We start from the raw sequence: 22,003 nt of genomic DNA, 5'->3' as shown, positions 1-22,003 counted from the left end.
AACAGTGTTTCTGTTGCATCTTCTATATCTGTTAAAATATGCATGTGCATTGACTCCCTTTTACCAGTTTGTTAACCAACCTTGTTAAAGCTTCCAGGCTTTATGAAACTGGCTCTCACGACAGCAGCCATTGCAGCCCTTGTTCTGCATCCAATAAATGCCTGGCTTGAGGAGAGAGTGCAGTGCAGGGAATGGGGAGGCAAGATTGGATGAGGCACTGAAGGGCAGGTCTCCCCTCCAGTGCAGTCTTTTTAAACCACGAGGGCTCGTTTCTCCTGCAGCTGACATGATCTGGCAGTTGGTCTAGTAGATCTGTCCCTGTTGCAGCTGGGGAATAAAACAAAATCTGCCTGTGTAGCAAACCCAGTGGAGTCCCTTCTGGGGAAGGCATTTGGCCTTGAGGGATGTATACCCAGGTCCTTAGTCCTGGGAGGTGGAGGAATTGAGCCTGGCAGGCAGGTTTCCAAAGGTCTCAGCTCTCTCCTGTGCAGTCATCAGTCTCTGGCATTATGTGGGGCTCTGTTTTAGGAGAGTTTCTAATACTATTGATCTCTTTGGTTGCTTTTTGTGGACAGTTGTTGTTCCAATGGTGAAGCTTTTCTAGTAAGTGTCTCTTCTTTACAGGCGTTGGTTGACAGATCTCAGTTTGGACTACATCCCTCTCACACACTCCACATCACATCACTCTTAAAGTGGACCATAAACCAAGAAAGTGTTTTGAAGTCAGTGGGAGAAAGCAAGTGGGAAGTGGTCAGTGAATCACCCCCCTAAGATGCAATCCAAACCTATTACATCAGTGGTGGAAACATCTAATTCAGTGGAGTTAAAGATGGCATCTTACATGATGTGGTAGCATCTGGTTTTGTGGGTTACCGCTTTTGGAGTTCATTCTGTTGCCTGTGTGTGGTTTTATATTAGATTGAGATCTTTGAAACTGTTAATTGTGCAAGTCACATGAAAGAAAAATGGCATCAGGAAACAAAGGAGCAAGTATAGCTTTTAATTTCTTTATTGCTGTAATTGACCAAATGCGATGCTCATTTCCTAAAATGGCAATGAGTTGTTGGCATCCATCTTTCTCAAGAAACAATGGGAGAGTGTGCCATTGAGGGTAAGGTCAAACCGTTGGTGAGTTACAGCGCCTGCTGTGGCTGTAGAGACCTATATGAGAGAGGCGTGTTTTATTGCAGCTGGGGAAGATGAAGGCACCCAGTTTCACTGTTATATATGCACCATGATGTTTCTTCTCTCTGTGCTCCTCCCAACGGTCATGAGTATTGCTTGGTTTGGTAGCCAGCTATCAGATTCTAGAATATCCATAGGGAGCTCATATGCAAAGGACATGAAGCTGATCTTATCTAAGCTTCTGCTTCAAGGTAGGGTGTGAATATCCTCATGACACACTAGCATTCATTACGTAATTCTTTCTCCAGGTAAGTTTATTAAAATATATCAGATAGTTAGAGAAAATGAACCAAGTCCCATATTAATGAGGGGAATCATTTTTCATGAGTTGCTGTCATGTGGGAGATTCAGACAGGTGACTTCTTTGGGCCTCCTGTAGAAATAATTTTTCAAAAATCAGTATTTACTCTGTGGAAGAGGGTTTAGCCATTGATGTGCTTGATGTTTGTCTTTTTGGCTGTGTACACACAGCAGTTTAAAGTGGATTTGAGGTGTGCATGTTTTTCACATCCACATGACATTGGCCTCATCCAAGTGGCAGCCATCGCTCCCTACCCCCTGTTTAATTTGGACATTCCCAATTGATGGATAAAGTGGGGCAAACACAATTGGGGTTCTTTTAATAAACCCAGTGTTTTGTGTAAGTATAGTATACAGTGGTGCCCTGCAAGACGAACGCCTCGCAAGACGGAAAACCCGCTAGACGAAAGGGTTTTCCGTTTTGAAGGCGCTTCGCAAAACGAATTTCCCTATGGGCTTCCTTCGCAAGACGAAAGCCCATAGGGAAATCTCCGGGACAGCGGGGAAGCGCAGCGCGTCTTCCCCACTGTCCTCGGACCTCCTCCGAAGGCTGGTGGCGGGCGGAGAGACCTCCTCCCGCCGCCAGCCTTCATTTCTCCGCTGTCCCGGACTTTTGAAGGCAGGCGGGGGGGGAGCATAGACTTTCGCCCCCACTGTCCTCGGACCTCCTCCGAAGGCTGGTGGCGGGCGGAGAGACCACCTCCCGCCGCCAGCCTTCGTTTCTCCGCTGTCCCGGACTTTTGAAGGCAGGCGGGGGGGAGCATAGACTTTCGCCCCCCGCCCGCCTTCAGAAGAGGTCCTGGACCTCTTCTGAAGGCCGGCGGGGGGTGAAAGTCTTTGCTCCCCCCTGCCTGCCTTCCCGGGAGAGCGGAGAAACGCAGCGTGTTTCTCCGCTGTCCCGGACGGCTTTTGAAGTCAGGCGGGGGGGAGCAAAGACTTTCGCCCCCCACCCGCCTTCAGAAGAGGTCCTGGACCTCTTCTGAAGGCCGGCGGGGGGCAAAAGTCTTTGCTCCCCCCTGCCTGCCTTCCCGGGAGAGCGGAGAAACGCAGCGTGTTTCTCCGCTGTCCCGGACGGCTTTTGAAGGCAGGCGGGGGGGGGGGGGGGAGCAAAGACTTTGGCACCCCGCCCGCCTTCAGAAGAGGTCCTGGACCTCTTCTGAAGGCGGGCGGGGGGCAAAAGTCTTTGTCCCCCCTGCCTGCCTTCCCGGGGGCTTTTAAATCGCCCCGGGACAGTGGAGAAGTCCCCCGCTGTCCAGGGGCTTTTTAAAATGCTGGCGGGCGGCAGCGGAGGCTTCGCTCCCGCCCGCCAGCATTTTAAGATCGCCCCGGACAGCGGAGAAGTCCCCCGCTGTCCCGGTTTTTTTTTAAAATGCTGGGGGTGGGAAGAAAAGCCCTTGGTCCCCCCCCCCCAGCCTTCAGAAGAGGTCGGGGGACAGACTGTCCCCGGACCTGGTCTGAAGTCGGTTTCCATAGGAACGCATTAATTGATTTTCAGTGCATTCCTATGGGAAACCGTGCTTCGCAAGACGGAAAAATCGCAAGACGACAAAACTTGCGGAACAAATTAATTTCGTCTTGCGAGGCACCACTGTATTGGAAAACTCGTATCTAAAAAAAGATTTTAAAAAATGTGTTAGGCACAGGTGAACAAATACTTGCATGCATTCCCACAGTGACCCTCAGATTTCCTGAACTTGGAGTGATTGAGGAAGTACTAATTGAGGCAAGGGGACAACAGCACACAATATGAATACATCCCCTAAAGCACTGCCACTTAGCTGGAAAACAAAGCTGGAAAACAAAAATCTCTTGAGACAAAGTTTGAAAGTGCTCCTCTGTTGACAGACATGCAAAAAGCTTGCATGGAAAAATCAGATCTGTGTGACGCACGTGTGTGTTACCATTCTGGTTTGTACACTTCCTTAGCCTTATAAGTTGTCTATTTCATCCTAGTTCAAGGGCTTCGTTCTCAGTTGCCTGAACATGCACAGGTCTCTTTGTATTGGTGTTTACAAGCCTCTGTCATTCATGTTTAAATGGCCACCCAATGAGAATGATACGTTACTTCTAAGGTGCCTGGGTGGCCTCTGACCTGTGCAAGCTGCACCAATATATCCGAACAAGAGGAACATATTGTAAGCTAATGTAAATTGTTTAACCGCTACTGTTGCAGCTTTTTCTATTTCATATATACTCATGTAATCGCTGAGAAGAAGAAAATTATATTCTACCATCTTATACTAGTTGCAAAGACTGGCTTTCTGAATTGTCAGTAAAAGGCAACTGGAAAACAAGTAGCAAGTAGTCTATGTATTTTAGTAGAGCATAGAAGCTTATGTGTTCCTGAAATGTAGGAAATGTTTTATCATCCAGAGTACGTGTTTATACAGTTTAAATGTTGAGATTACACATAAACTCAGGTGGCAGCTTTTTCCTAAGTGCATTATATCTGAAAAGGAATAATTATTTAGGCAATTTATGAATTTTTTAACATCTTATTTCACAAAACAGTATCTGAATTGTCTGAAACAAAACATTAGGCTTTTTCTGTGATATCAGGTAAAATTCCAGTGGCATAGTTCCATGTATTTGGATATATATGATGAAGAAAAAGATTACTGCTCTTAAACTAGTCTGGGGAACCTATGGTTCTTCATATGTACTTAGACTCCAATACTTCTCAGCCTCATCCAGCATGACCATTGGATGATTGGAGTTGCAGTCCAACAACATCTAGAAGTCACATGTTTCTCACCCCTGGTGCCTTAAAACATTTGCATATATATATATATATATATATATATATATCACAAAGCAGCCAGGGTTGTGCAGGGAGGCACGATGAGACCTCAGTTCAAACCCTGTTCATCATGGAGCTGTCTATATGATGTTTGCTATTTTAACCTAGCCTACAGTACAGGATGGTGGTGAAGTTGGAGGTGACAAGACTGTGATGCACAAAATATTAAAACAATTACAAAGCAACAGGTGAGACCTGCCCCATGATGATTATTGTTGGGTCCTTATAGGATTGCAACAGTACCGAGAAAGAATATACTTCAGTGTTATGGTCTGCTGAATATAACAACTTCCCAATATTACACATGCCTCTCTTTACAAATCCAGCAAGATTGGCAGCAAGTTTTTTGAGTCAGATCTACTCAAATGAAAAATCTATGCTAAGAGAGAATGAATATTTAAACCCATGCAAATATAGATGTGATATAGCTGCAAATAAGTAGCAGATGAAAAGTGTTAATATGTGGAAGCATTATGAATGACAGTGTTTGTGGTTCAGAACAAAATGTTTTTTGATGGGCAAAGGACATTCATAATTGGCACTTGTGGAAATTATTACTATAAGCAGACAACAGTGTACAGGAACACCAAACATCCTGTTGCTAGATGTGTGGCTGTTATCTTTTGAAAGCAGAATAATTCTATGAAAAATGGTCACAGAATGTCGTAACAGGAACATTTTGAAGTGTTCATGGTTTTGTCTTGTGAGATTGGTGCTGAGTACAAGCTGAAGTGCCTACTTCCTTTGCGGCTAACCACTGCATCCTCTTTGTAAGAGATCAGTTTTCCTCCTCCAAATTATCATTCACAACAGCTGCCATACTTCAAATCCAGGTAGCTTATTCTGGTGTGTTAATCAGTTGGCATTTGGGAAGTACCACTGTTTTGACTTTTTCTCTCCCTGGAAGTCAATGGGGAAACTGAATTTACCGTGTTAGGAATTGACTTTGTGGCAACACAGTGCATCTTGTATTGAACACAGTGCATCTTGTATCGAAACTGATAGCTAGTTTACACTGTTCTCTAATTGTTTAAAGTTCCTTGGCATTCAGATGTGAACAAATCCCTCCAAACTGCACGTTTATGTCACTTTGATTTATTGTCTGTCCTTGTTTCATAGTCTCTTGAACTTCATCAAATACCAATTTTGCCAAGGCTATCAATCCTTGTTGTGATGTATTAAGAAAGATTAGTACTTTGCAGATGTAGTTTAGTTTATTCTGTGCTATGTTTATACTCCACTTTCCTGTTAAAACCAAAGCTGCTTGTAGTAGAAAATACAGTATAATAAGCATATAATTAACAGAGCACAACCATATAAGAACCAGCAGTATTGTCATTTAAGTGATGCTTAAAAAACAGAGGCTCGGATTCAAGTAACCTTGAATCATTTAACCACAAATGAATTGTAATGAATACAATACAGTTACAATCTAGAATCGGGGTTCTACAACACAGTCCCCATGGGCACCATGACACCTGTAGACTCTTCACTGGCACCCTGAGCCAGGGACCCAGGCTCTGAACTTTCATTTAAAAATAGTATTTACCCCTCCTAGTAAGAAAGTTAGGAAGTAAAATGTGCAGGTACCCTTCTAAGTGATTTCTGTGAAATGAGCCAGCCTGACTGCTCCTGCTTGTCAGTGTTTTTAGCCAATGGGTAAGAGTTGTTATTGGTGAGTTGTTTGCAATAGGAGTCCCTGGGGTTGTAAAGGGCTGCTGTTTCGTACTCCCACTTAGTGTGCTTTTTTCTGCTTTTATCTCATGTTCGAGTCCTTGGAATCTCTGTAGTTTGCCCTTCCTTTTCCCTAGCAACCTGGATGCATCTTTACCGTGGCGGGATTGTCTTGAGATCAAGTAGACCCTAAAAGTAATTTTCTGCAAATACTACTGCACAATAAGTGTGGGTACAGGATGACAGCCTAGGCTTTGATTTAGTGTTGGCATTGAGGAATAAAGGGTTATTGTGCCTTTAACAGTATGTGTCAGCCAGAAATTGAACAGACTAAACCTTTTCTGGACGCGGGTGGCGCTGTGGGTAAAAGCCTCAGCGCCTAGGGCTTGCCGATTGAAAGGTCGGCGGTTCGAATCCCCGCGGCGGGGTGCGCTCCCGTTGCTCGGTCCCAGCGCCTGCCAACCTAGCAGTTCGAAAGCACCCCTGGGTGCAAGTAGATAAATAGGGACCGCTTTCTAGCGGGAAGGTAAACGGCATTTCCGTGTGCAGCTCTGGCTCGCCAGAGCAGCGATGTCACGCTCGCCACGTGACCCGGAAGTGTCTCCGGACAGCGCTGGCCCCCGGCCTCTTGAGTGAGATGGGCGCACAACCCGAGTCTGGCAAGACTGGCCCGTACGGGCAGGGGTACCTTTACCTTTACCTTTTTAAACCTTTTCTAGTATGCTCTCTAATTTTGTGTTCTGCCATCCTCCCCTCCCCCAAGCAGCCTTGCGCTATGACACACTCACTTGGCTCCCAAAGCATGTTCTCAAAATTCCTAATGTTCCCACTGGTCCACAAAGGTTGGCAACCTCTGATCTATATTGGAACAGCAAATAAGTTTCATACATGTGGGCAAAGGGGCAGGGAGGCAAAGCCTTGCACCCATATGTTCCTTATGTTTAAAATGTATATCTGACTAATTCTGTCCTCAAAGGCACCCAGGGAGCTTAAAAGATAACAAAACACACACACACAAAGAAGTAATAAGTAAGAGAACAAAAAGTTACAATTGAAGTGGGTTAGCCCTTGCTTCTCAAGGGTTCTCTGGAAGAGAGAAGCATTTTGCTTGTACTGTATCAGAAAGGATGCCAGGGAAGGGACCAGCTGAGTCTCCCTTGGGAAGCTGTTCTGTAATCTGAGGGCAATAAAAGAAACAGTACTGGGATCGCCTAAGCTAGCCTATGGTTGCAGAACATGAAACAGGGACTTGGGTGATGACCTGCGTACCTGGACAGGTACACACTTGGCAGCAGGTGGCTCTTCGTGTATCAACTTGCCTGGAAACCAGTTGGGAGTCACTGTGATGGATAGTTTTAGTCCAACCTCTGCATTGAGTTGCCTGCAACGAGATAAAGTGTCTATCTAATAAATTTTAATAAAAATATCAACAATAATTCTAGAGCAACTGCAGTTTCCAAATGGTCTTCAAAGGTAGCATTAATATTATATTATATGACAGGTTCATAGTAACATATTTTTTCCATTAGAACAGTATTTTAAGGAGCCAATACATCTTCCGGACTAAGATGTGGGAGACTTTGAAGTATAGAATTTATGTATACGAGTTCGCTTACAGAAAGTGCTTTAGATAATGCTAATAGTTTAGCCTCACCATGGACTTGCATTGCACCTGAATGCAGTCAGTGTGTATAGACTTTTCTTTGCTATTGTGGTCGTTAAGCTATTTCCTTACTTGTTTGCTTGTTTTAGGGGATATAATTTTTAATGCCTACTATCCAGAACTGCCTCCTGACTTCATCTTTGGAGAGGATGCTGAGTTCCTTCCTGATCCCTCAGCTTTACATGTGAGTACATCTCTAGTGTTTTGTGTGCTGTCATTTATACAGACACCTACTTGGCTGCTTATCCGTGGCCCTCAAGCTCTGGAATGACGTGTGTTCACCCACCTTCATATTGGCAAGCCTTGCCTGTGCTGGCAGGCATTTGGTGGTGGGGCTAAGTTGCTTATTTATTGCTCTAATTGTTGTTAGTGGATTCTTTGTATTATAATGTGTTCTGTATTTTTAACTGCATTTTGCTAATGATGTGGTTGAATTATTATAATTATAATTAATAAGTACCTTCAGCTATTGGTTGCAGCAGCGGGCTGAAAACGCACAAAACCAATTAAAAAAAGTTGAACTGAAATTTGCAAACCCAACAAAGATTTTCAGTCTTGCATTTTCGCTGCTCTCTTAATACATGTATGTTCTTTTATTATCCTAATGTAAATTAGATTTTGCCTAAATTTCGTGAATCAGGGTGCTGTCAATAGTTGGTCATTTTTTCTATAGCATACCGATTGAATAATTGTGGTAACTGTTAGTTTTCGTAGAGAATACATTACAGTTAGCTAGAAACTACAGTCCTGGAGAGAGACTTCCATTGCCTGTTGTGACATCTGCTGAAAAAGTTTACATATTCCTCTGAGTTTTCAATACTTCTACCTTTTTTTTTTTTAAAAAAAAGAAATCTGCTGCCACATGGCCCTTAAAGTGATCACATTGTAATCTTTCCTTTTCTGATGAGTTATCTGTTTTTCCTGCCACTGTTATTGAGCTGGACTTCCACTGTCACTTTTCTGCCTTTCATGATCAATCCATTTTTCATTTTTGTGGACCACAAGATTCTTGCCTTGAGACAGCAGGCCTTTCAAGGCTAAGAATGGTTTAGTTCTTATATGGGTAGGATATTGTATTGGGGAACTCTGAGGAACTCTTTCCACATAACCATCTCTTGCAATCGCGGGAGTGGAGTCGTAGAGACCAAAGGCATGGAACAGTATTCATTCGGGAAGATTAGAAGTAGAGGCCATGGGAGATGTTTCATCTGATGTCTTTAGCCCTCTCATTGTAAAACGCCTTGCTGCAGGCCTAATAATAGGTTAGATTTCCCTCTAATAAACATTGTATAGGTTTTAAGAAGGGCTAATTCTATAGTACAGAAAGTACTATTTGTGAGGGTGAGGTTTTGTATTCATACCTTGAAGCATGGACGTGAAGTGAAGGTGTACTCCAGGTTTCATCATGTTAGGCAACACTCTGAAAGCTGAAGATTTAAGTGTGTGTTTTGTAATAAGGATAGGCATGCTTTCAGGAAGGGAGGATGCAAGAATCAAGTATGCTAGATGGACAGCCCTTCAAAAAAAAGGGATGTCATTGTCTAAGGTGGTAAACAGATCATCCCTCCCTTGAGGAACTGTTTTTGTTGCACTGTGTTTATATTATGGAAAGAAACTGCTCCATTGCTACAGATAAGGATCTGGTGTCACCCAAGTAATACATTTATATAAAAGCAGTAGTCTTATCCATATACAGTAGTGCAAAGCAAGGGATAACTAGCATGTGGCTCTCCAGATGTTGGACTCCAACTCCCATCAGCCCCAGGAAGCATGACCAATGGTCAAGGAGGGGAGTTCTAATCCAGCAATAGCTGGTGGGCTGTAGTTTAGCCGCCCTATGCTAAGCCACAGTTTGTGTATGCAGCCAATGTTGAAGCTTAGCTAGGAGGCAGTGAGTCTCCTAGAAGCACATTTTGCAAGTTGAAAAGAAGTATCTTTCCAATTCCTGCCTTTTAATTTCATTTTTTAATGAGAAATCATTGAAATTAGCAATTCTGTGCCCTTTAGGTTCTAATTATTGGACCATAAGAATTTTTCCAGAGAGAAAGTAACTGCTTGCGAATGTGCAAGTAAAACATGTAATTTGTCTGATTAGTGCATGTCATTTAGGAAATAATTAGCTGTAGTTAATCCCCTTTTAAAAAAAAAATTCAGTTTGTAACTTCTGTTCTACTTGGAACAGAAATATCTTTCTTACGGGGGTTCCTTTTTGTTTTGATTTTCCCCCTATATAGCAATACAGTTTGCCTTGATTTTTGACATTTTATAATTGGAAAAGGAAACCAATAATATGTTGTATTGGGGTAGAAGTTGTAAAACTTTTCTCATCTACACTTTCATCCAAAGTCTGCTTACTTAGAGGCAAGCTGATTTATAGGCGGCGACCATTTTGCGCTGGGCTTCTGTTCCTGGCCCCTGCGAGCATCTATAGAGAGCCCATCTTCTGGGTCCAAAAGGAGCCAGGCCAATTGGTGGTCGCTCATCAATTGAGCATGCAGAAAATGGTTGCCATCTGTATGTGAATAGCAATTACTTTTAAGTATAAGTTTGGTTGATCAAGTCTATTTCGGACTATGAAAACTAACCAACTGTTGGTTGTGTACACTTAAGGGAACACACTGCATGGTTACAATTTGAATGTTAAATAATTTGTAGTATATTCAGAGCTACTTTCCTACATTACACAGAGGCTCTGAGATTGCAGAAAAGAGCAACTAAAAGGATCAGTGAGCTGGAGTAATTCTCTATGAGGAAGGGGACTTACGGCGGGGGTGTGTGTGTGAGGTTAGAGGACATGTTAGAGGTGCATAAAAACTATGGCTGGTGCAGAGACACTGAATACAGATACAATTTTCTCCCTCTTTCATAATAGTAGAACCCAGGATTGCCCAGTGAAGCTGAATGAAGCGAAATTCAGGATGGGCAAAAGAAGGTGCTATTTCACACAGAGCTTTTCAGTACAGAATTTGCTTCCACGGGATGTAGTTACAGCTGCCAACTTGAACAGGAGGTTAGACCAATTCATGAAGAATATGGCTATCAGTGGCTACTAGTCAGGACTGAATACTATTATGAGACTCAGAGGCAGTATGTTTTTGAATACCAGTTCCCGGAGAACAAAAGCAGCAGAGTGCTGTTGAGCTCATGTCCTGCTTGTGGGCATCCCATAGGCATCTAAAGGTAAAGGTAAAGGGACCCCTGACCATTAGGTCCAGTCGTGGCCGACTCTGGGGTTGCGGCGCTCATCTCGCTTTATTGGCTGAGGGAGCCGGCGTACAGCTTCCGGGTCATGTGGCCAGCATGACTAAGCCGCTTCTGGCGAACCAGAGCAGCACACGGAAACGCCGTTTACCTTCCCGCCGGAGCGGTACCTATTTATCTACTTGCACTTTGATGTGCTTTCGAACTCCTAGGTTGGCAGGAGCAGGGACCGAGCAACGGGAGCTCACCCCGTCACAGGGATTCGAACCGCCAACCTTCTGATTGGTTTAACCCACAGCGCCACCTTCCATAGGCATCTGTTTGGCTACTATTGGGAACAAAATGCTGGACCAGATGGGCTTTTTGTGTGGCCCAGCAGAGCTGCTCTTATGTTCTTATTGCCAAAGGGTTGGCCTATCCTAATTTCCCAATCAGTATGCCTGCCTACTACAAGTGTTTGCAAACACCTGTCTGTAACTTTCACATTTTTACACTTCAGGTGTATGTTTAAATATTTTAAGTGTATGCCTAAAGCTGTAACGTATAAACAGATTCTGATACTTCCTGTGAAGTGGACCCTTTGGATATAAGTGGAAACAAATGCTTGTGGCTGAGAAGGTGATTGAATAGATAGAGAATGGAATAGTTATCAGATAAATATTCATATTTTTCTGTTGGTTTATGAGCATTGGTACATATCAAAACTGCTTCAGAATAAAATGTTTTCGACAGACCTTTTATAGCAAATCTCTTTTGCTTACATGTTGAACTTGTACAGTGTTTGCAATTAATCTGTGAAGAAAGGCTCTGCATAAATTTAATCTTATTAACTGCTATCAAGGGCTTGATTCTTGTGTTTCCTGACATTTATTTCCTTGACAATCATTGCACTTAATTCTATACTCCCTAAAAAAAAAACACCAAAAAAAAACAAAAAACAGTGCACCAACTGAAGATCTTGCTGTTTTCTGTAGTACAGCCAGAAAAAACAGTAGCAAGCTGTCTTCTTCAAAGTCACGTTCCTGGAAGATATTCCGGCAACCTGGATGCTTTAAGCACATTCTTAAGAAAAACAAGTTCCATTTAATTAAGAAATGATTTGCTTATTCTCTTAATGACAGGAACAAATTGCATCTTATGCAGATTGTTCCTGGTTTTAGAAAGAGATCATACCACATGTATGGGAAAGATGTCTTACAGGCACACAAGCTCCATCCTGACAAGCATTGTCTTGACAGTTCAGATCTAGACTTCTAATGGCTGGTTAAATATCCTATGAGCCAAAACTAGCTGATCTAAATGGGTGGTCGCTAAGCATGTTGAGACGGCAGGCAGCAGTTCTGCTGAAGTCAGTTGTTGTAGGGCTGCAACTATGTGTCATCCGGCATGGTAGCAATAAGTAATATTGGTCGCTTCCTTTTAGAATGGAGTACTGTTCTCTCACTATGATTGAGCTGCAATAATTTCAAAGTATTCAGTTTTCCTTTTCTTGCCCTGAGTGGTTTTTAAAAAGTGGAGGCTAGAGGGGATGCACTTCAGTATGCTTTCCAAAGCCATAGGAGTGGGCTGGAAATCAAAATAAATAAAAGATCCAGTAGCATGTTTCTTTTCGTCTGTATAAGATGGATGGTGCAACTTGTCTTTGCATATGTGAACTTCTCTACTGTGTATTTGGTGTGGTTAATTGTTTCTAGCCAATTTGAATTAGCCTGATCCTCTATTCCCTTTTCCCCTTCCCTCTTCTATGAAGAAACCCTTTCTGGGACACCACATTTAAATTCTTCCCTGGTCTCCTTGCTGGCCCTAGTAGGACCAACTTGGCCAGTTAGTCCTGATGATCATTTGATGTCTACTGACTAGGTTCCCCCCCCCCCAAAAAAAAATGACCCCTGAATTTTTGGATTTTATTGATATTGTTGCTGCATTTTATGCTGTTTGAAAGTCACATTTTAATCAATGTTTATATTTGCTGTTAGCCGCCCTGAGCCCAGTTTTTAAACCGGGAAGGGCGGGGTATAAATAAAAATTAAAAAATAAATAAATACCATACTGGCTCTCATGTAATCTGAAACATTCCAAAGTGCACATGGTTAGAAAGTCCTGTTGAGTTCATTGTTGTTACTTCCAGGTAATTCTGCTTAGGAACACGCATATATAGGAACATATGTACATTTAATAAATAAAGTAATAAATAATATAAGTAGTATCTGGAAACCTGGGGCATGATATAGCCAAAGCAGCTGAGCACTTTTAAGCCTCCTTGAAGGTATGAAGAAGCATATGTTGAACGCTCTTTGCTTAAAATTACTAGGATTTGAAAGTGCTTGACATCTTTGGCTGTATTGTGCACATAATATTTTGGTTGATATTAGAATCATAGAGTTGGAAGGGTCCTCAAATATAATCTAGTCCAACCCTCTGCCTGTTCGGGGCAAAGGTACAGTTGCTCAGCTCAGTAAATATTTCTATATTTATACCCCAAATCCTTCTTTGCCTAACATAGGGCTCATCCACAGTTCCCTTTTGCCTTACACGCATTCTAGGCACAGCTCCGTCTTTTCCCAGTCTATGTCCCGCTATTGTCCCCAGGAAAACTCGCTCTTTAATGCTGAATCAAAACAAACAGCAATTAGAGTCTTCCACGGAATGCCTTTTGCTCCCATTTGCTGGTAAAGAGTGGGTTTTCTGATCCCGACTGCAGTCAACTGTTGTATTAATAGAACCAAAAGAGAGAGATACTCAGTGTAACCCCTGGTTAGTTAACAGATATATTAAGAAGTAGGTGATTAAAATCAATTATTTTCAGAGAACAATATTGTATGCACACATATAAGGAGGAGTTAATGGCATATATCTTTGAACTCAAGGGATAGCCCAAATGGCCTCAATTTCTTCTAGAGGCAAATAAAGCACACAGCAACTATAAAAGACATGTGGGGACTCTTAAATATGACTATAGAGCAGAAGAGAGGGTGTCAATACAGTGCGTGATTGTGTGTCGCAGCTTCCACAAGTGCGAGAACCAAGCAACCTTTCCTTCTGCTTTTCTTCATGGTCTCATGCAACAGCAAACCCAGTGGTAGACTGCTTCCCATGCCAGAATATTTTCTGTTTCATAGAACACATGCCTGTAGTAAAATATTGTTCAATTGGTGGTGTGGCAATATTTGATTGGCGACCCATAGTAAAATATGTATTAAATGCAATTAATCAGAACAGCATTAAAATAGCATTCCAAATCTAAAATTGCTATACTCTTCCATAGAAATGTTATATAGTTTTATGAATTAAGACTTGCCACTATACACTTCCTCACTTGCTGTATGTTTATAAAAGGCAGAAATTACACCGATTTCCCAACCTTGAGGGTTTTTAATTCATCAGTATATCGGCCTCGGTCCAGTATATCTGAAGGAGCGTCTCCACCCCCATCGTTCAACTGAGGTTCAGCTCCGAGGGCCTTCTGGTGGTTCCCTCACTGCTAGAAGCCAAGTTACAGGGAACGAGGCAGAGGGCCTTCTCGGTAGTGGCACCCGCCCTGTGGAACGCCCTCCCACCAGATGTCAAAGAGAACAACAACTACCAGACTTTTAGAAGACATCTGAAGGCAGCCCTGTTTAGGGAAGCTTTTAATGTTTGATGCATTACTGTATTTTAATATTTTGTTGGAAGCCGCCCAGAGTGGCTGGGGAAGCCCAGCCAGGTGGGCCGGGTATAAATAATAAATTATTATTATTATATCTACCTAACCAAGTCAACTTAATATCTGTTACATCACCCACAGAGGCTCTTAAGGAGTCAGCGGGGTGTCGTAGTTAAGAGTGTTGGACTAGAACCTGGGAGACCAGGGCTCCAATCCCTGCACAACCATGAAACTCACTGGGTGACCTTGGACCAGTCACTGCCTTTTCAGCCTGACCTACCTCATAGGGTTGTTCTTGGAATTAAATGAAAAAGAGGAAAACCATGCATGCCGCCCTGAGCTCCTTGGAGGAAAAGGTGGGATAGAAAACCAATCATTCAACTTGCAGAAAGAAACTCCTTGCTGTTCTCCTCTGCTGAGAGGGTGGATTCTCCATTGAAACATACCATGTTTAAGGGGGCATGTTCAGTGGAGGAGAGGCCAAGCTAATACAAACAGGAACTGAGTAGAAAAGCAAACTGTCTCTTGTGATCTGGTAACCTTATTTTGTGGGTACCATGGGAGGAACTAGTGGGCACACTGACACTTGTCAGGTGCCATGTTGGCAACCTCCATTGTATAACATAAAAGGAGGATACAGTCTTTTGTGACTGTGATGCCTAGCTTCCTTTTTATTTTATTTTTTAAAGGAAATGGAAGTCTGGTGAAACATAGCTAACTAAAGTTTTACCCAACTCGTGGTTTTACTCCTTTTTTTTAATATTAGCGTATGAATTCAAGAGATGGATTGCTTCCTGGAATCTTACCCACTTGAAAGCATTTGGTAAAGGCAGAAAAACTGTCTTCAGTCATACTGCCCTAGAATGTGCCAGGAAAGAAGGTAGTCATCTGCAGGATGCTTCTGCCAGTGTGTGTTGCCATATCTGTGGTACTGCACAATCAGCTATACCGTATTTCTCTGTGTTGAAGATCTGGAAACTGTGCTAACCTGTATCTGGTACCATTGCTTTTCTCATCTTGCTGGAATAATGATGCTGGCACAAATGTTTCTCCTTGCAGTTTGTACCTTACTTTGGTTCCTGATGCAGAACAGTAGTATAAGTAACTGAGGTCACACTTCTAAGGGTGGGTTTTATGTGAGTGTAGTCAGGAGAGTGTGTGTGGCTCCTTGGTCAGACATAGTATAGTGTGACTTTTGTGTGCAGATTGGGCAAAAAAAAGGCTATAAGAACTGACAACATGAAGAAATGGTGCTTCCAGTGTTATGTTTTCCTTCTGCCTGACTGCTGTTCTGATTTACTTCGACAAAAACAAATTAGTTATATGTAATGGCTAGGATCCAAAATATTCGGGGCCAAAAAATGTGCACACGTTTGGTTGTCTGTAGTGGAGAGGGAATAGTACAAATACAGTGAGTGCATTCCTGCTCCGCCGCCCTAGATTTACAGGAGCTCAACTTATGGAAGTTAAATTTATGAAATATAAACAAGTTTATTACGAAAGGGTTGCTGAAAAATCTTGAAACAAGAATGCAGAAAAGGGGTGGTACGGGGAAGTCGATTTTGTGTTTGTTTATGTTTTTGCTTTGTTTCTTTTTTACTTATGGAAAACTAATAAAAATTTATTCAAAAAAAAAAATAGATTTACAGGAGCTCATTGAAAGTCATCTCTCTACTGCCTGTCATGTTTATTCTTTAACTTTCTGTTTTGCAGCTGGTCACAAATCTCTTGATAAGCTGGTAGTTCTAAATGACCGTTTTAAGAACAGGGTCGTTTTGTTTAAATCAAAGCCAATTAAATCAACATGAAAAAGACAGAAGAAAATGGTTTTAAATCATGTTTTTCCTGAAGAAATGTGCATAGTAGTTGGTTCCTATAACAATTTGAACTGATTGGTTTGCAGCAGCAGCATGGAGCCTTTCTATTTCCTGGTGGCATAAGCAGAACCTTTAGCCATGCAGCCCACATGACTCTTGTGCCCCAAAACTGTGTCATTTTAGATAAGGGAAACAATTGTGAAATTAACAGATCATTGGCTTGTCTCTCTTTCTGTATAGAAAGAGATGAGAAGACTATCTTAATTGTCCAGAACGCTACAGAAACAAGGCTTGGTGGTTTGCCCAGTAATGCTTGGCCTTCATCTTTATACATACCCCCACCGGTGTTGGTTCTTTTTATATGGAAAAGCAGTTTTTAAATTAATACATTTCGGATTATAAAAGCAGACTTCGACATTTCAAGTTCTGACTTCAGTTAAAACCAGGATATTTTTTTCCAAAGAGAAACTTAACTTAAATGTTTAAAATATAGAAGTCTGACATAAAATATAGATTCTCATTGATTCCCCCCCCCCACTTTGATTCTTATGTGTTTGTACTTCATTATCAGATTCAACATCATTTTCGTTTATCCTCCAAGTAATTTTTCTCTTACTTAAAAAAAAAATAGTTAATGTTGGAACAAAACAACTATCTTGTGAGATGATTTTTATGTCTAAAACTGATGTGTTAGGGTGAAGCTATTTGAAAGCTCTGTTCTGATGCAATATTGTTCAGCTTGACAAGAATAACCCTGCTGTCAGAACAAGAACAAATGACGGCTTCCTCTTTCTGCTTTCCCCCCCTCTAAATGTTTGTTAGTTGTTTTAAAAAAGCATATATGGGTGTGATTTTCTGTCTCATTAGTGCTTGGGAAAAATACTCCACTCCAATGTAGGACAGTTATTAAAACGTTGGTCATTTCCTTTAACACAATACTAGTGATGCAACACAATAGAAAAAAGTGGGGGGAGAAGGCATTCCCATTTCTCATTAAAATGATGTCAGCCCCTACTGGCACATTCCATCCTTCAACTTTCTGGGAAAGCTGTTTGCTTAAAGGCTTGTGGAAAGGAAATAGCAACTATGCAGAACATGTCTGCTTGCTTGATTTCTGACCTTGTGATGCAAGATTGATTTCCTACATGATATGCTGTGGGCTTAGCTGATAAAAGTGAACTTTCTGATCAGTTGATCTGTACAACACCTTGATAGCCATTGCACCTAATTACCAGTTCTTAAATCACAGTATGTGGCAAGGATCACAGGCCTTCTCGCACTGAAAGATTCCAGACATCTCCTCTACTTAATGTGTAACTGAAAAATAGCCTTGGTGCCTACTTACTCATGTTGATTGCCTGTTCCCCATACTTTCCTCCCCCCTCCTATGTTCTCCCCTTCTAATAACATTTATATTTGTAAGCACTTCTAAGCAAGGACCTGTCCTCTTTTTACTCTGCAAAGTGCCATGTGCATTACACTATAGTAGCAGCAGCAGCAACAACAGTAGTAATAATAATATGTTGTATTCAATTGAGTGCTAAGGAGATTGTACCATTAGCTCAAGTGTTCCTACTTGCAATAGTAGGAATCTTTGTGCTGGCTTCCGCTAATGCAACAAGTTACTATAGTTGAACACAGCCCAGCGTTTTGTCTAGACTTCATCTTCTTCCTTGGTGATATTGAAGACACAATTTCTCCAGCTTTCCATAAAATGTCACACTGTCGATAGAACCTAATTCTACTTTATCTTTTAAACATTTAGGCTTATATTTTATTTTTGTCCTTGAGTCCTTCCTATCTTTGGAAGATTGAATAAACTATAGTTTCTCCCATAAATTCAATGCTCCTTGTCTAGGGCCTTATAGGAGACAGTGGAGCAAAGATCACTTTATTTCTCTGAATTTCTAATGCTGAAAGTAAATTACTCCCTTTAGTATAATGTCACTGCAGGTTCTTCCTGACATAGTTTATCTTTAATATCATAGCCTCAGTTAGGTAGAGAGAGAGAAATCTTTTTAATCTGTCTTGTATTCTCCCTAAGTTTTCATTTTAGCAGGCATTTGACTTGAGTTTCTAACTAAAATGCCCCCATGCTCTTTTAAGCAAGTGGAATGTCCTACAGCTTGGTCTATCTCGAAACCTTTCCTTGGTCAGGCAGTGAAAAAGCAACTACAGTCATACCTCGTGTTGCGTTAGGTTCATGTTGCGTCTTTTCAGCTTGCGAACGTGGCATGCACAGAAGCGTTCTGCACGCTTTGCACATGTCTAGGGCATGGAGCGCTCTATCACGCTCCATGCTTGTGCAGAAGCGCCACTCTAGTTGCAGACTTTTTGGGGTGCAAACGGCACCCCAGAATGGATTGTGTCCCTAACTAGAGGTACCACTGTATACAGGTATACAGTATAAAGTGGTACCTTGGGTTAAGAATTTAATTCGTTCTGGAGGTCCGTTCTTAACCTGAAACTGTTCATAACCTGAGGTACCACTTTAGCTAATGGGGCCTCCCACTGCCACCAAGCCACCGCCATGCGATTTCTGGTCTCATCCTGAAGCTGCATATATGACATTTGGTGCTCACTTTATGTATAGTCAAAGAAAACTATACAGTGGTACCTCAGGTTAAGTACTTAATTCGTTCCAGAGGTCCGTTCTTAACCTGAAACTGTTCTTAACCTGAAGCACCAATTTAGCTAATGGGAGCTGGCGCTGGCGCCGCGCACCCAGAGCACGATTCCTGTTCTCATCCTGAAGCAAAGTTCTTAACCCGAGGTACTATTTCTGGGTTAGCGGAGTCTGTAACCTGAAGCATCTGTAACCTGAAGCGTCTGTAACCCGAGGTACCACTGTATTAGTATTCCTGTTTTCATGAATTAACTTGGTCATTGTCTCAATTCATTACACAGAACTTGGCCTCCTGGAATCCCTCAAACCCAGAATGCCTGCTGCTTGTTGTGAAAGAACTTGTTCAACAATATCACCAGTTCCAGTGCAGCAGACTACGTGAGAGCTCTCGCCTCATGTTTGAATATCAAACATTACTTGAAGAACCTCAGTATGGAGAAAACATGGAAATTTATGCTGGCAAAAAGAACAACTGGGTAAGTGGTTGTAAGTCTACTAGCAAAATAATGTAGACATCCTTTCTTCATGGGGACTGTAACCATTGATTTGGAAAGGTTATTTGTGCTAGGCGTGTGGCTCTTAAAGTATGTGAGGTGTCCTCAGTTTACCTTCCTTGTCCTCAGCCTAACTTCCTTGACCTCAATTTACCGTCCTTGCTGTCTACTCCCTCTTTTGTTCTTTAAATCTGTTGCTCTACTAATTTAGAGGCAAACAGATGTAGAGAAAAGGATTGCAGCAGTTACTGGCAGGCAACCACTTTCAGGAGGATGGGGTCGAAGTGTTGCCCCCCCCCCCCCCATGAAGTGGCTTTCTATGAAAACGAATTACAGGCTGGCCTGCAGTTTGCACAGTGCTGTCTGATGTACATTTATCCTTCAGAGTTTTTCTTTTAGGTTGACTGTTCATAGATGGGTGTTGGAATAACACAGAAAAGAATTCAAATGCTTCAACTCAGTTTAGCCTGTCTCTGCAAAAAGTATTTTCATCAGATAATGATGAGTATAATGTGGAAGGTCTAGCTGTATAATATATGATCTGCTCTCCAGATATTGTTGAACTGCAGTTCCCTCTATCGCTGACCAGTGGTCATTTTTGCTAGGGCTGATGGAAGTTGTCTTTATTCGGGCCTTTTGCTATGTGAATTTCTCGTCTTCTCCTGCATTTCTGTGCACTGCTGCTTTGTTGTTGACTTTTTGTTTTTGTTTTTAAATGTAATTGTTTTAACTGTGACATATTTGCCCTTGGACTATCTGATGATGGGAGAGAGCTTACAGTATCAATCAAATAAATAAATAAAAACCATTTGGAGGGCACCTAGTCTAATATAATTACAGTGGTACCTCGGTTTAAGAACAGCCCTGTTTACAAACAATTCGGTTTACGAACTCTGCAAAACCAGAAGTAGTTGCAAACTTTACCTTGGTCTATAAGCCAAACAGTGGAAGGGCACCGGCGGTGGGAGGCCTCATTAGGGAAAATGCACCTCGGTTTAAGAATGGTTTTGGTTTAAGAACGGACTTCCAGAATGGATTAAGTTCGTAAACCAAGGTACCACTGTATTTGTTGTCATAAGGGTGTTCTGAGTACCTTTCCTTCCCTGTTGTGCTAAGACACTTTTGTGTACTACATACTAAACTATAAATATATTCTTGGCTTCATTGCTAGAGTGAGCTCTCTAAATTCTTAGGAAAGCATTAGGAAACTTCCAAAAAGTTTGATGTACGATTCTGGCTCTTGCTTCTGCTGTACAGTGATATTGCTCAGCATAGGTCTCACTATTTTTTCTTCACTTGACAGACTGGTGAATTGTCAGCTCGTTTCCTTCTGAAATTGCCGGTGGACTTCAGCAACATCCCCACTTACCTTCTCAAGGTAATGATTCACCACGGTGTTAGCTAGCCTGTTATTCTGTGGAATAATCTGAATTGATGAGACATTCGGCATTCAAATTATTCTAATCTGCTTGGAACAAGTGATAGTCTAGCATTTTAAAATATGTTTTTAATTTATGCATGGGGGCACTGCTACTAGAATGATTTTGGATAATACTGATGATTGGACTCAGATTCCAACGTGATTAGTGACTATCTGCAGCCACACTTTAAAATTCATTCTACATTCATTTCTGGTCCCTGCTGTCTACTTTGGCATACTTTCCCAAAGAAGAAATGAAATGAGTTTAATTACCAGAGTGAGCATACAGTCCTTTTAAGATTTACAAACAGGCCTTTACTAGTTTTCAGCGTGACACCTAATATCTGACTAGACTTAAAATCAGAAGAGTCTGCTTAAGCCTTTGAAATTTAGTCATTGCATCAGCAAGCCAACTGAGGGGGAGGTGCCCATAGGAACTTTCCTATCGTTATTACAGCTCAAGCTACTGAATTAGAGCCAAGGAAATTGCCTCTGTTCACTTTTAAATACATCCTTAAGTAAACAGGGAGTGAATATACAGAATTTAGATAATTACCAAACTTATGCTTGACAACTCTGCAGAGCTGGAGAAAGAGTGGGAGTTTGCATGAAGGAATATAAAACACAGTATGACTGTCAAAAGGACTGGTTCACATGTAACACTGGACCATGGTTAAGCACTACATAGACAAGCAACAGCAAAGGCAGTTGAATCATCAGGCCCACTCATCTCCCCACTGTGTGACCAGGAGGAGATTCTTCCCATTTCAAAGAATCTTGGCTTAGCATTAAGTGCAAAATGAAGTTGGCTTATGTAGGAAGTAGTCATCAGTTGTTGTAGGCCAGGTTCTGTAACATCTACACTGAGATTTGAAACTGAAAATAAACCCAGCCGAAAATCTGCTCCCAGACATGCAAGTGGGAGAAGGGGAAATCATTTGACTCTGATACTGTGCTTTGACTTGCTGAGGCTCATCCATGTAGGGCTAAGCAATGGCTTGGCATTGCATGCAAATCAGCCCGAGAGCTAATGGTAAAGGAGAATTTATGAAAAAATACACTGGGTAGAATATGTTATACTGAAATGAGGAGATGTAGCCAAAGATCAATAATTAGGTTGGAAGTAAAATTCCATGTTCACAGATTTAACAGTGCAATATCATATAAATGATGCTGCCCC

The 22,003-nt window shown here is 41.8% G+C and overlaps 1 protein-coding gene across 1 annotated transcript in view; it reads left to right on the top strand.

Annotated features, from left to right (window-relative positions):
* The window catches only part of BABAM2 (BRISC and BRCA1 A complex member 2), a 127,198-nt gene that overhangs the window by 8,950 nt on the left and 96,245 nt on the right, over positions 1-22,003 (top strand). The window contains exons 4-6 of the mRNA XM_028724442.2: positions 7,712-7,806; positions 19,191-19,385; positions 20,707-20,781. Coding sequence (XP_028580275.1) covers positions 7,712-7,806; positions 19,191-19,385; positions 20,707-20,781 — 365 coding nt within the window. The remainder of the gene's footprint in view (positions 1-7,711; positions 7,807-19,190; positions 19,386-20,706; positions 20,782-22,003) is intronic.

Source organism: Podarcis muralis, chromosome 3, assembly GCF_964188315.1.
Source record: "Podarcis muralis chromosome 3, rPodMur119.hap1.1, whole genome shotgun sequence".
NCBI classification, from domain to species: domain Eukaryota; kingdom Metazoa; phylum Chordata; class Lepidosauria; order Squamata; family Lacertidae; genus Podarcis; species Podarcis muralis.
This window is presented reverse-complemented; position numbering and strand designations above follow the sequence as displayed.